Source organism: Ceratotherium simum, chromosome 25 (genome assembly GCF_057802395.1).
Source record: "Ceratotherium simum simum isolate JZ-2026a chromosome 25, ASM5780239v1, whole genome shotgun sequence".
NCBI lineage: Eukaryota > Metazoa > Chordata > Mammalia > Perissodactyla > Rhinocerotidae > Ceratotherium > Ceratotherium simum.
The window spans coordinates 10,570,706-10,586,081 of NC_141924.1; the positions used below are offsets into that span (position 1 = coordinate 10,570,706).

The 15,376-nt window shown below is 37.4% G+C and overlaps 1 protein-coding gene across 1 annotated transcript in view; it reads left to right on the plus strand.

Moving 5' to 3' along the window:
• ENTHD1 (ENTH domain containing 1) overlaps positions 1-15,376 on the plus strand; it is a 186,118-nt gene that overhangs the window by 121,422 nt on the left and 49,320 nt on the right. Inside the window, exon 5 of the mRNA XM_004438027.3 lies at positions 11,054-11,177. Within this exon, the coding sequence (XP_004438084.1) occupies positions 11,054-11,177 (124 nt within the window). The remainder of the gene's footprint in view (positions 1-11,053; positions 11,178-15,376) is intronic.

Genomic DNA, 15,376 nt, shown 5'->3' on the forward strand with positions numbered 1-15,376 from the left:
GGTTCCCCTACATTGGGTGCGTAGATATTTACAAGTGTTATATCCTCTTGTTGGATTGTTCCCTTGATCATTATGTAATGCCCTTCTTTATCTCTTTTTACAGTTTTTGTTTTAAAGTCTATTTTGTCTGATATGAGTACTGCTACCCCAGCTTTCTTTTCATTGCCATTTGCGTGGAGTGTCTTTTTCCATCCCTTCACTTTCAGTTTGTGAGTGTCTTTAGGTCTGAAGTGTATCTCTTGTATGCAGCATATATATGGGTCTTGTTTTTTTATCCAATCAGCCACCCTATGCCTTTTAATTGGAGCATTTAGTCCATTGACGTTTAAAGTAGCTATTGATAAGTATGTACTTACTGCCATTTTTTAACTTTTTTTTTTCTCAGTGTTTTAGTAGTCCTTCTCGGATCCTTTTTTCTTCTATACAGAATTGATGGTCTCTTTAGTTTGACCTCTGTCTGAAAGCTCTACTCTTTAATTCCCCTCCTCCCTCCTTTTATGTTTTTGATATCATATCTAACCTCTTTTTTGTGCATTTGTATCCATTACGTTCTTATCATGGAAATAGATAATTTTTCCTATTTGTGGTCTTCTCTTTTCCCCTTAAATCAGTCCCTTTAACATTTCTTGTAGCACTGGTTTCTTGTTAACAAACTCCTTTAATTTTTGCTTGTCTGGGAAATTTTTAATCTCTCCTTCCATTTTGAATGATAACCTTGCTGGGTAGAGTATTCTTGGCTGTAAGTTTTTTTCCTTTTAGCACTTTAAATATATCATGCCATTCTCTTCTAGCCTGTAAGGTTTCTGCTGAGAAGTCAGCTGATAGCCTTATGGGGTTTCCTTTGTGTGTAACTTGACATTCTCTTTTGGCTTTTAGGATTCTCTCTTTAATTCTGTACATTTTGATTATGATGTGTCTTGGTGTGGGCCTCTTTGGGTTTATCTTGTTTGGGGCTCTCTGTGCTTCCTGTACCTGGATGTCTGTTTCCTTCTTTAGGTTAGGGAAGTTTTCATCTATTATTTCTTGAAATAGATTCTCTGCCCCTTTGTCTTGCTCTTCTCCTTCCAGGACACCTATAACACGGATGTTAGTGCGCTTGATGTTGTCCCAGAGGTCCCTTAGACTGTCCTCACTCTTTTTAATTCTTTTTTCTTTTACCTGTTCAGCTTGGGTAATTTCTTCTAGTCTTTCGTCCAGCTCACAGATCTGTTCTTCTGTATCCTCTACTCTGCTTTTGAGTCCCTCTAGTGAATTTTTCATTTCCAGTATTGTATTCTTCATTTCTGATTGGTTCTTTTTTATATCTTCCATTTCTTTGTTGACATTCTCACTTAGTTCATCTATTCTTCTCCCCAGATCAGTGAGCATCCTTAACACTCTTAGTTTGAACTCTCTGCCGGGTAGGTTGCTCATTTCTGTTTCACTTAGTTCCTTTTCTGGGGTTTTGTCCTATTCCCTTACTTGGAATGTATTCTTTTGCCTCCTCATTTTGCCTCTTTCCCTGTGCTTGTGTCTACGTATTAGGTAGGTCAGCTACATCTCCTGCTCTTGGATAGGTGACCTTATATAAGTGATGCCTTAGGAGGCTTCCAATGTGCTTCCCTCAGTTCTCAGTGTTCCAGGGGAGACCCCTATGTGGGCTACGTGTGTCCTCCTGTTGTGGCCTGTTTGCTCTCCCTGTAGGTGCCCAGGGAGGCCGAGTTATGCTCCTGGCCAGCTGTTGTAATGCTCAGCTGCTTGTAGTTGTTGTGGGCCTTTCAGTCTCTTTATCAGGTGTGGGGATCCCCAGCACAGTTGGCTGCAAGTTCTAATACCACATTTGTGGTGCAGTATTTCTTTTAAGTGAGTAGGCCCCCAGCGTGGCAGGTTGTTAGGCTCAGGGGCTTACAATTGCTATAAGCCTCCAGCCTTTAGGTCTCTTGTCAACTCTCTGAGGATTGCAGCTGGGTGGGGCTGGCCTCAGGCACAGGAGCACCCAATTGTTTCAGGCTTTGGAAGGTGGGGCAAACCCCCTATGTGGGTCTTTGAGAAGCACAAGTCTTCTGCAGCTGACAAGCCCTGCTGCCCACAGGTCCACACACACAGTCAACACAGTCCTGCCCCGTGTGCGTGCCCCGACCTCCCGAAGCGGACCCAGTCTCTCCACGGCGGGAGCCCCACACGCTCCACCACCACCCCACACTCCCCACCCGCTCCTTGTGCACGCCCTGCCCCACTGAGTTCGGCTCAGTTGCCAGGCTGCAGAGAATCCAGTCACCAATCTATGCAGGCCCACAAGTTACCTGAGGGCTTGTTGTTGGGTGGGGCCAGTCTCTAGGGTGGGCTGCCTGCCCTGGCTGAGCTGGATTAAATCAGTGCTCTAGTGGGTGGGGCAGACCTGGGCTAGCAGGCCCCAGGGAGAACTCCAATGGCGTCTGTGTCAGCACGCCCACACCGGGCCACAACAATGGCCGCCGCCAATGTCCCAGTCCCTGGAGAGGTCTCTCCTCTCACCGAGATGCACTCAGGGCCTATTAGGTGAGTCTCTTTCACCACAGCACTGTGCACCTTTCTTTCTGGTGATTTTAGGATGTTTTCTGAGACGGGTGAGTTTGCGCACGGGCTCTTTAAGAGCCGGTTTTAGTTTCTTTGTGAACCGAGTTTTCTGGGGGTATTCCCCAATGTTTTAGTAGCAGGCAAATCAGATATTATGCCACTCGTCTCGATTGTGCTGAGTCCACAAAATGCCCACAGCGGGGGCGCTCCCCGGCTCAGGGCCCCGGGGCTCCAGGGAGGGCTGCGTACCTGTGGGCTGCTCCCTGGCGGCCGTGAAGCTGGCGGCTTGTGAAGGCAGCGTTTTTCCTCTCCAGAAGGGAGTTTCTGCCTCTTCTACCTCAGTTAGGATTGTCCGTTGTTGCAGGAGTTCCTCTTATCCAGTTTTCAGTTCTGTCTCAGGGTAATTTTTCCACGAGTAGTTGTAAATTGGCTATGTCCATGGGAGGAGGTGAGTTCAGAGTCTGCTTACGCCACCATCTTGACTTCTCCCTGATTCTTTTTAAATTGAAGAAGATTTATTGAAAAAAGTTTAAACAATACGAGAGGGTAAAAGGTGAGAAACTAAGTTTCTTCTGACTTCTCTCTACTCCTTCAGTTCCTTTCCTCAGAGGCAACTATTGCCAACAGTGTTTTATGAATTTTCGGGGGAAATTTTCTGTGTCCATACATTTCTTTTATCTAAATGGATTCATTCAAGGTATACAATGTATACTGCTTTGCAGCGTACTTTGAACTAAGCAATAGATCTTGAACATGTTTCTATATAAAAAATGCAATCATTCAATGTATATTGTTCCAAAATATGCTTTTTTCACTAAACTATATATTATGGACATACTTCTATAGCAATACATTTAGCTGTGCCATATTCTTGATGTATAAATGAATCTTAATTTATTTAACCATTTCCTATTGGTAATCATTTAGGGATTTTTCATATTTTTGTCTATTAAAAGCAATGTTGCAATAACCACCCTTGTACATGTATTTTTATGATGCTGTCCTGGAAGTAGAATTGGTGAAAGGTTGTATTTATTTTTAGTTTTGAAAAGTACTGCCAGATTGTCCTCCCAAAGCTTGCACCAATTTATATCCACCAAAAGTGTATGCCTCATCTTTGCAAATACTGAATATTGTCAAATCTTTACATTTTTGCCAGTCTGAGAGAGAGAAAAATTTTAATTTGTTTTATTGTAATTGTATGTAAGATTGGGCAACTTTTCATATGTTTATTGGGAATTTGTGTTTCTTTTTATTATTAACACTATTTATGTCCTTCGCTCATTTTTCTATTTGGTTTCCCATCTTTTTCTTATCTGTTTCTAAGAGCTATGTGTCTGTTAACTAATGAGCCCATTGTCTGGTTCTTTATCTATCCATTTCAGTTTTTCATTTGATTTTTAATTTTATTTGTGGCTTTTTCTTTTGCCTTCATAAAGGAAAAACACACTCCTCCTCCTGTGTTTCTTCTTGACTCTCACACTACAACCACACTTCACTGCTGACCCCAGAGGTGAGGGTTTTCCGCACATTAAGCAATTCTCTGACACCAGCTGGGTGTCCATTCTGACACTGTCTACCTGGAGATAGCATCAGCCCCACTGGTTAAGGGTTTAGTCCACACAACTCCCCACCCCCTGCCCCCACTTCAGATGCCAATTGCAAATCCCAGGTTGTCATCTGTACTTGTGACCACCCGCTATAAATCACGGTTCCCATGACCCCCTCCTTGGGTTTGATCATTTGCTAGAACAGCTCACAGGACTCATGGAAACACTTACTTACATTTACTGGTTTATTACATACTAAAGGATATGGTAAAGGATACAGATGAACAGCCAGATGAGGAAATACATAGGGTGAGGTCCAGAAGGGTCCCAAGTGCAGGAGCTTCTGTCCCCATGAAGTTGGAGTATGCCACCCTCCTGGCATATAGATGTATTGACCAACCCAGAAGCTCTTCAGACCCTGTACTTTTGGGATTTTTATGGAGGCTTCATCATGTAGGCATGATTGATCATTGACTGAATCTCCACCCTGTCTCCCCTTGCTGGGGGATGAGGGGGAGGGCTAAAAGTTTCAAGCTTCTAATCATGGCTTGATCTTTCTGGTGACCAGCCCCATCCTGAAGCTATCCAGGAGCCCACCCAGAGTCACCTCGTTAGAGCAAAAGACGCTCCTATCACCCAGGAAATTCCAAAGGATTTAGGAGCTCTGTGTTGAGAAAATGGAGTCAAAGTCTAAGAAATCTATTAGAACAAAAGATGCTCCTAGTGTTCATAACACTTAGGAAATTACAAGCGTTTCAGTTTTGCCAGGAACCATGGACAAAGACCAAATATATATTTCTTATTATAAATCACAATATCATAGCCTTATGGAAGTCTTTAATTTTTATGTAGTCAAATTTGCCTGTGTTTCCTTTATGGCTTCTAGATTTTAAGTCATTGTTGGAAAGACCTTCCCTAGTCTAAGACTCTAAAATCTCACCCTGGCTTTTTATTTTAACAGACTATTTTTTAGATCAGTTTTAGGTTCACAGCAAAATTGAGTGGAAGGTAAGAGATTTCCCCATAGTCCCCATGTGTGCCCCCTGCCTCTACCCTATACAGCTCCCCTGACTATCAATATCCACACCAGAGTGGTACATTTGTTAAAATCAATGAACCTAAATTAACACTTCATTATCACCCAAAGACCACAGTTTACATTAGAGTTCACTCTTGGTGTTGTATATTCTATGGGTTTGATAAATGTGTAATGATATGTATCTACCATTATAGTATAGTAGAGAATAGTTTCACTACACTAAAAATCCTCTGTGCTCCACCTATTCAGTCCTCTGTCCCTGCTAACCCCTGGCAACCACTGATGCTTTTACTGTCTCTCTAGTTTTGCCTTTTCCAGAATGTTGTAAAGTTGTAATCATACAGTATGTAGCTTTTTCAGACTGGCTTCTTTCATTAGTAATATGCATTTAAGATTTCTCCATGTCTTTTCATGGCTTGACAACTCATTTCTTTTTAACACTGAATAATATGCTATTGTCTGGATGTACCACAGTTTATTAATCCATTAACCTACTGAAGACATTTTGGTTGCTTCCAACTTTTAGCAATTATGAATAAAGCTACTATAAACAATCATGCGTGAGTTTTTGTGTGGAGTTTTCAGCTCCTTTCAGTAAATACCAAGGAGTGCATTTGCTGGGTTGTGTGGTAACAGCATGTTTAGTTTTATAAGAAACTACTCTAGCTCTTGTTATGCTTTAATTTTTAAAAATATATTTAAATGTTATCAAGGATTTGTTTTGATGAGTGGAGAGCATTAGAGATCCACCTTTTAAATTTTATTTTTACAAATGATAATCAGTTGTCTCAATGTCATTTGTTGAATAATCCATCTTTTCCTCATTGATTTGATTGGGGCTTCTGTCACATAATAAATTCCCATTTATGTTTGGGTCCATTCCTGGATTTTCCATTTGTTTATAATAAAGCACTAATATGTAAAGATAAGCCATAATGTTAAAAAAAAGAAAGAAAGAAAGGTTACCTGTAAGGGGACAGAAGGAATAAGGTGCAAAGGAGGAATAGAAGCTAGAGATCTTTGATTATACCTTGTTTTTAGACTTGTCATTGGAATCCTGGGAATATTTTGCATAATTATAAAACAAAATTAAACTAAAGTGAAAAATGTAAAATAAAGTTAAGCAAATGTACCTTGCATTCAGTTAGTCTTTCTATTCTGAGGTGTTGGTATTTTTTATTTGAGACTATTGTGAGTATAATGTGGGATGAATCAAATGAATAATCACGTGATACTCTATTTGTATCATCTTTGGTATCCTTGAGAACTGGGATTCTCAGCATGGGAGAAAGGAGATACGAATGTAAGATAGAAGAGGCTGTCATAACCCAATAGACATGAATTAAATTGGAAGTATATCGGTGTAAACTCATGATGAATTTTACCTTAAATTTTTTTTGGAAATAAACTTCTAAATTAACCATAGGTCAAAGAGGAAGTCTCAGAGGAAATTTAAAAATACAGAACTGAATAAGAAGGCAACACAACATATCAAAAATATATGAGACATAGCTAAAGTAGGGGTGAGAGGGAAATTTATAGCACTAAATGCTTACATTAGAAAAGAGGAAAGGTCTAAAATCAATAATCTAAGTTCCTTCTTAAAAACTAAGAAAAACAAAATAAACGTATAGGAAACAGGAAAAAGGAAATAATAAAAAGCAGAAATCAATGAAATTGAAAACAGGAAAACAGTTAACAGAGAAAATGAATGACACAAAAAGCCAGTTCTTTGAAAAATATAAAATTGATAAACCTCTAGCAAGACTGACAAATATAAAGAGAGAAGACCCAAATCACCAATATCAGGATGAAATGGGATATCACAGCAGTTCCTGTAGCCATAAAAGGACAATAAAGAATTGCTACCAACAACTTTGTGCTCATAAATTTGACAATTTAGAAGAAATAGAACAATTTCTCAGAAAGGACAAACTACCAACATGCAAACAAGATAAAATAGAACCTGAATACTCCTATAACCATTGAAAAAATTGAATGTGTAATATAAGTCTCCTGAAAAATAAATCACCGGGTCCAGATAGTTTTACTGGAGAATGCTACCATACATTTAAAGACAAATTAACACCAGTTTTACACAATGTCTTCCAGAAAATAGGATGGAACACCTCAATTCATTTTATGAGGCAAGTATCACCCTGCTACCAATACCAGACAAAGACAGTACAAAAAAAGAAAATACAGACTATTGTTTCTCATGAAATTAGATGCAAAAATCCTCAAAAAAAAAAAAAAAACCCATCTGGTTGAATCCAGAAATGTATAAAAAGAATTATACACCAGGACGAAGTGGGATTTAATTCAGGTATGGAAGGCTGGTTCAACGTTTGAAAATCAATCATCATATCAACAAATTAAAGAAGAAAAAAATAGTAGGATTATGTCAATTGATGCAGAAAAGCATTTTCAAAAGTCAATATCCATTTATGATTAAAACTCCCAGCAAACTAGAAATAGAAGGGAATTTCCTTAAATTGGTAAAGATCATCTACACAAAACATACAGCAGCATCATACTTAATGGTGAATGCTTTCCTTCTATGATCAAGAACAAGGCAAGGACTCTTATTCCACATAGTACTGGAAGATCTAGCCACTGCAATAAGGCAAGAAAAAGAAAGAAAAAGCATGCAAAATGTAAAGGAAGAAATAAACCTGTCCTGATTTACAGACGACACTATTGTCTGCATAGAAAATCTCAAGGAAATGACAAAAACAAACGTGATAGAAATGGTAAGTTAATTTGGCAAGGTTGTAGGATATAAGATTAACATACATAAATCAATTGCATCTCTATATACTAACAGTGAACATGCAGAAACTAAAATTAAGACATACACCATTTATAATCACTAACCCAAAGTGAAATCCTTACGTGTAATTGTAACAAAACATGTATAGGATCAGTACGCTGAAAATTATAAAATAATAATGAAAGAAATTAAAGACCACTCAATTAAATACATAGCACATTCATGGATTGGAAGACTCAACATAATAAAGATATCATAGTAAAGATGTCCCTAATTGCTCTCTAGGTTTAATGCAATTCCTATCAAAATTCCAGCAAAGTTTTTTTGATACATATATAATATAAACTTATTCTAAAATTTATATGGAAAGGCACAGGCCCTAGAATAGCTAAAACCATCTTGAAAAAGAAGGAAAAAATGGGAGTAATCACTCTGCCTGTTATTAAAGCCTGTTGCATAGCTACCATAATCAAGAGAGTGTGGTATTGGTGGAGAGAGAGACACTTAGGTCAGTGGAACAGAATGGAGAAGCAAGAAATAGACCCACACAAATATGGCTGACTGATTCTTGACAAAGATGAAAAAGAAATTCAATGAAGGAAGGGTAAGTTTTTGAACAAATGATGTTGGAGCAACTGGACAAAACCATGAATCTCAACTTAAATCTTATACAGAAATTCACTCCAAATGGATCATGGACTTAAATGTAAAACTATAAAACTTTCAAAAAATATTGGAGAAAAATCTTTGGGATCTAGGGCTGGCTGAAAACATGATCCCTAAAAGAAAAAAAATGATATCAGACCTCATCACAACTAAAAACTTTCGTTCTGCGAACAATCCCGTTTAAGAAGATGAAAAGACAAGCTACAAACTGAGAGAAAATATTTGCAAACCACATATCCAGCAAAGGACTAATATCTGGAGCATATAAAGAACTCTCAAAACTCGACAGTTAAAAACCAAACAATCCAGTTAGAAAATGAGCAAATGATATGAACAATCACTTCAGCAGATACAGGTGGCAATAAGCACATGAAAAGATGTTCTACATTATTAGCCATTAGGAGTTTGTAATTTAAACTCACAATGAAATACAAAAATGGCTTAAATAAAAAATAGTGACACCATCAAATGCTGGCGAACATGCAGAGAAATTGGATCACTCATATATTATTGGTAGGAATGTAAAATGGTACAGCTAGTCTGGAAAACAATTTGGCAGTTTCATATAAAACTAAACACACAACTACCATGCACCCCAGCAATTACACTCTTAGACATTTATCTCAGAGATATGAAAACTTATATTCATATAATAACCTGTACACGGTGTTCATAGCAACTTTATTTGTAATAACCAAATCTGGAAACAATCCAGATGTCCTTTAACTGGTTAAACAAACTGTGATACATCTATACCGTGGATACTACTTGGCAATAAAAAGGAACAAACTATGGATACATGTAACAATTTGGATGAATCTCCAGGAATTATGCCAAGTGAAGAAAGCCAATCCCAAAAGATTACATCCTATATAATTACATTTATGTAACATTCTTCAAATGTCAGAATTTTAGAAATGGAGAAGAGATTATTACTTGTGTGGGGGCAGGGTATGGTAATAAAAAGGCATCAGGAAGGATCCTTATAGTGATGGAAATGTTCCATGTCAGTGTCAATGTCCTGGATGCGATATTGTACTATAATTTTGCACAGTGTTACCTTTAGGGGAAACTAGGTAAAGGATACACAGGATCTCTCAGTATTATTTCTTACTGCTGAATGTGAATCTACAATGATTTCAAAATAAAAGTTGAATTATAAAAAGTGGCAGATCACTTGGAAAATGGTTTGGCAGTTTCTAATGAAGTTAAAAATAAACCTATTCTATGACCTAGCCATTCTACTCCTGTATAAATATCCAGGAGTAATGAGTGCATTTGTCCACAAAAAGATTTGTACAAGAATGTTCATAGTAGCTTCATTCTTAAGCTGAAATTTGGAAAAAACCGAAATGTCCATATGCAGGAGAATGGATAAAGAAATTGTGATATATTTATACAATGGAATATTTCTTACCCACCTCCCCCAAGGAACTACCGATACACACAAAATATAAGCAAATCTCCCAAACGCTATATTGAACAATGGGAATCAGATACAAAAGAATACGTTTATCTGAAGGTCAAGAATAAGCAAACTCATTGATGGTGATAGAAGGTAGAATACTATTTACAGGTGGTGGGGGGATGGTATCAACTGGAAAGGAGCTTGAGGGAACTTTCTGGAGTGAAAGAAACGTGGTTACACATAATGTTAGAAGTTACTGAGCTCTACACTTAAGCTTTATGCATTTTACTGTATGTTAATTATACCTTAATAAAGTACAGTCAAAAAAAAATTCCCCATTCATGGGGGAAACAAAGACATATCAACCAGTCCAACTGTATAGACTTTACTTGGACCCTCTTTCACAAAAGCTATAGAAAAACATATTTATGACACTTTTGAGAAATGGAAAATCTGAACAGTTTATTGATGACATTAAGGAGTTGTGAAGTTTATAAGTATAAAATAATTATTACTATGTTAAAGAGTTCTTATCAGAGAGACATATTGAAATAAGTGATATATCTAGGATTTGCTTCAAAATAAAGCAGATGAGGAGTGGTAAGATATATGTGAAACAAGACTGGCCCTGAGTTGATTGTTGTTTGACTTGCATGGTTAGGTTGATTATCGTCTACTTTTGACTCCATGATAAAAAGTTAAAATTTTAAAATATGAGTAAAAGATACACACAGGTAGCTTTATTATTACCAATAAAACAGAAGAGCTGGCCTCTGAGATAGTATGCTCTAAGGATGCTCAAGGTGTGGTAGAGAAAGTTAATGCCCAAACAAAATCATTGCTTGTCTACACCAGGTGTCTTCAGCAAGGAGTGGGCCCAAGTAGAAAACCACCCTACACTAAGGGGACACCAAGTGTGTAGGTGACTTATGTGTGAGTTCTTGCAATCAAACTGCGTTTATGATGATGTTAGCACACATAGACACATTGTATCTCCATGAATTGTCCATCCATTGTGACAAATTGAGGCAGTGGGACTAATTTTTTTTCAACTTTTCGTGTGCTCTCTTGTTTTCTCTAAGGACCTGATGTTATTTTGTGAGGAGGATTCACAGCCGCTTTTGCCGACAGTTCCCCCTGCTGTTATCTCTCCAACTACATGGCTGTCAGAAGGGCAAGCAGACGTTTGTAATCTCTGGGATGCAGGTAAATTGCTTAAAGAATAGGAAGTTTACTCAGAAACATGAATAAGAAACACTGGGCAGGAAATGTTTTTCATCAGATTTTATTTTGTGAAATATAGGAATAAGGACTAATTTAACTCTGATAATGACGGACAGGACTGGCATGGATAAATTCAACCCACACGTGATCCTATAATCAATTATTTTACCATTTGTTTCAATGTTTTTTTCTCTATTTTTCTTTTTCATTGTTTTGTTTAAAATATTATTAACTACAAACCTTAAATCTTTTATGAATGGTTAAAAAAGGCAGAAAAAATTAATTTTAGTTCCTTTTCTCGTTTGTATTAACTTCTCCTTCATACAGAGTTTAAATGATGACACTTTTTAGAAGAAAGCATCAGACGAAAATGTGAAAAAGCAAGATGTATGGTATCTCACAAATTGGTTAATCACCTCTTGAATAATTGACGTTAGTGAAAGGCACAGTATAAAATTATACAAAACTGGCCTCCCATAAATTACACTGTCAAATTCCAACTGGGCTCTACTGCTTCTCAAGATCTGAGTGATTTCCTGTTGAGCCCCTCTACCCTGTCTCTGTTCTCCATGAACTCTCAATTTTCTTTACATTCTTCCTCTTGATTTTCTCAAAAAATAGGATGAAAGATCTGCCGAGATGAGAATGAAGCATTCTCATTAGTATCTTTCATCCCCTCATACATCTTTGTTTTTATATTCTTCCGGGCTTCCTTTGCCTTATCACAGAGGTGGCTTCTTGTGTTCTGAGTTTCTTCTTCTCCCTCATCTTTGAACGATGCACCTCAATTTTCCCCTTACATAGATCCTCAATGTCCAAAATATAAGAAGTGTAGTTTATTAATATAGATTTATTTACAAGTTCACGTTTATACAGTTTTCTTATAAAACCAGTTATGAGAATGATGAGGTTATTTTCAAAGACAGAAAAACAAGAAGTTGTGGGTTATGGTGATATTGGTAGTTCAAGGATGGCGTTATTCACATGGATAATTAGTTATAAGCAGTGACAATTTTTTAAACAGCTTGCTTTGTATTCTTAGAGTACACTATATCTAAACTGATCCGGATCCAGGAGCGTGAAAGAAGAACAGTAAGGAAAACATTTTTGTGTTGTGTTATCCCCTTAAACATTCCTCTCCCCTAACACTTTTTAAAATAGAGTTTATTTTTTAGAGTAGTTTTAGGTTCACAGCAAAATTGAGTGGAACGTACAGAGATCTTCCCGTATACCCCCTGTCCCCAAACAAACAGAGCTTCCCCCACTCTCAACATCCCGCACCAGAGTGGTACCTTTGTTGCAATCAATGAACCTACATCAACACATCATCACCCAAAGACTGTGGTTTACATTAGGGTTCACTCTTGGTGTTGTATATTCTGTGGGTTTTGACAAATGGATAATGACATGTATCCACCATTATAGTATCATACAGAGTTTTCCTCTGCTCTAAAAATCCTCTATGCTCTGCCTATTCAGTCCTCCCTGCCTCTACCCATGGCAACCGCTGATATTTTAGCTATCTCCATAGTTTTGCCTTTTCTGGAAAGTCATATAGTTGGAATCATACAGTATGTAGCCTTTTCAGACTGACTTCTTTCATTTAATAATATGCATTTAAGGTTCCTCCATGTCTTTTCATGGCTCGATAGCTCATTTGTTTTTAGTGCAAAATAGGATACACTAGGGTATTTATCCGTTCACCTACTGAAGAACATCTTGGTTGCATCCAAGTTCTGGCAATTATGAATAAAGCTGCTGTAAATATCTGTGTGGGGGTTTTTGTGTGGACGTAAGTTTCCCCTTGCCACATTTTAATTCAAGTGAAATTGAGTATAAATGAGCATCAGAGGCAACCCTTAAAAAGAAAAATGTCATAAAATATGTCACGTGAGGGATGATTCCACCATTTTACTTGGTTAGGATGCATCTTAATTGGAGGAGCTTTTCCTATTTTTAAGTCTTTCTTTTCTCCAGTCTTGCCTTCACACTGATCTCAGAGATATCTTGCTAAAATGCAGATCTCAGCATTTCTCTTCCCAGCTTAAAAACTTTCAGGAGTTCTCCACTGCCAATAAGATATCTAATTTTTTTATGCTATCATGTAACACTTTTCATAGTCTGGTTGCAGCCAACCTGTTTCGCCTCATCACCCAATACTGTCAATATTCACAGTGCTCTATGACATCCTATTACTTGTGTAGTTTCTTCTTCTTAGAAGATCTTTGTTCTAGTTACTTCGGCTGTGTAACACATTGCTCTAAAACTTTGTGGCATAAAATAACCATTTATTCTCTTCATGGATTCTCTGGGTCAAGAATTAGGACAGGGCACAGTGGGGATGACTTTTCTCTGTGCCATGACGTATATTCGGGCCTGAGCCCAAGAGCACAAAGGCTGGAGACGGGAATCATCTGAAGGTTCATTCACTCATGTGTCTGGTAGTTGATGCTCGCTATCGGCGGGGGGCCTCAGTTTCTCTCTACATGAGCCTCTTCATGTGGTCTCTCCATGTGGGCTGGTTTGGGCTCCCTCACAGCGTGGTGGCTGGGTTCCAAGGGGGAAGCATCCTGTGAAAGAAAGGACCAGGCAGAAGCGGAATAATCTCGAAAGTCATGCTGTGGTACTTCCTTCCCATCAGTTCATCAAGGCAATCACAACGTCTTACCCAAGTTCAAGGGGAGGGGATGTGGACTCCACCTCTCCATGGACAAGCACCAATGTCATATTGAAAGAAAAGCACATGGGATGGGATGTGTGTTAGTATAATCGTCTTTGGAAAACACAATCTGCCACAATCCGCCACCAAATATGACCACTTAACTAAATCCTATTCAAACAGCAGGGCTCAGCTGGAATGTCACTACTGCTATAAATCTTTCTCCACACTAAACTAATTTCTCCTTTTACTGTGTGCCCACAGAACTTTGCCCATACCCCTAGTATAGAGTTTATAGTTTTGTATCATCATTAGTTTATGTTTTATTTATTTTTAAATTACATAAGTAATAAGTGGATATACTCATTTTTAAAAATTCAAGCAATATAGAGTTAAAATCCCCCTTGATTGTCCCTTACCCCAACACAATCCCTTTCCCGGAGTTTACTGTTATTATCAATCTGTTGGTTACTCTCCAGACTTTTCTCTGAGCATTTACATATGTACATGTACCTTTAGAATTATGTAGAATTAACTTTACTTTGTTTTAGAACACTGTTCTGTATTTTTCTTTTAAACAATATCACTTGGCAATCCTTCAGTGTATGTCAATATTTAGAAATTTACTATATATTTTTTTAACTGTTGTATTGCCTGGATATTATAGTTTATTTCTTTGCTGATAGACATTTTGGTGTTTTATATTTTTCACTATTACAAATAGTGCTTCAGTGAATAGCTTTGTGCACATATGTGAGTGTTTCTTTAGGGTGGATTCCTAGAAATAGAATTCCTGGGTTAGAATGTATGCCCATTTTCATTTTCATTAGTACTGCCAAATAGCCCCTCAAAATATCAATACCAATTTACACTGGCTTGTAGTATATAATAGTACCTATTTACTCACACCCTCACCAGTGCTTGATATTTTTCAAGTCTTCTATTTTTATCACTTAGCTAAAGGTTGTGTGGCATAGTAGGTATAATTTGCGTGTTCCCATGTATTAACTGAATACTTCCATTTCCTCTTCTGTGGATTGCCTGCTTCTATCCTTAACCTGTGTTTCTTTTGGATTGTGTGTTGTTGTTCATTTAAATTGATTTTGTAGCATTTTTATATATGTGTTACTAATCCTTTCTGTTATTTATGTTGCAAACATCATCTTCCAGGCTGTGAATTGTCTTTAAACTTTCTTAATAGAAGTTTTTTGTTTTGTTGATGTGTTTATAGAAGTGTTGCATTTTGTGTAGTCATATTTATTCCTCTTTTCCTTCAGAGCTTCTGTTTTTTGTGTTTTTAAGAAGGCTTTCTTTATGCCAAGTTCATAGTACATATTCACCCGTGTTTTATTTTAGTGGTTTTAGTTCTTTAATCCATTTGGGTTTAAAGTATTTATGAAAAGTTTTAGATAGAGTCAGTAGGCAGCCAGTTATCTCAACATTTATTGACTAGTTCATTTTTCTCTACTGTTTTGAAATTACTCTTTAACCTGAACTAAATAGTATCTAACAACTCTATTCT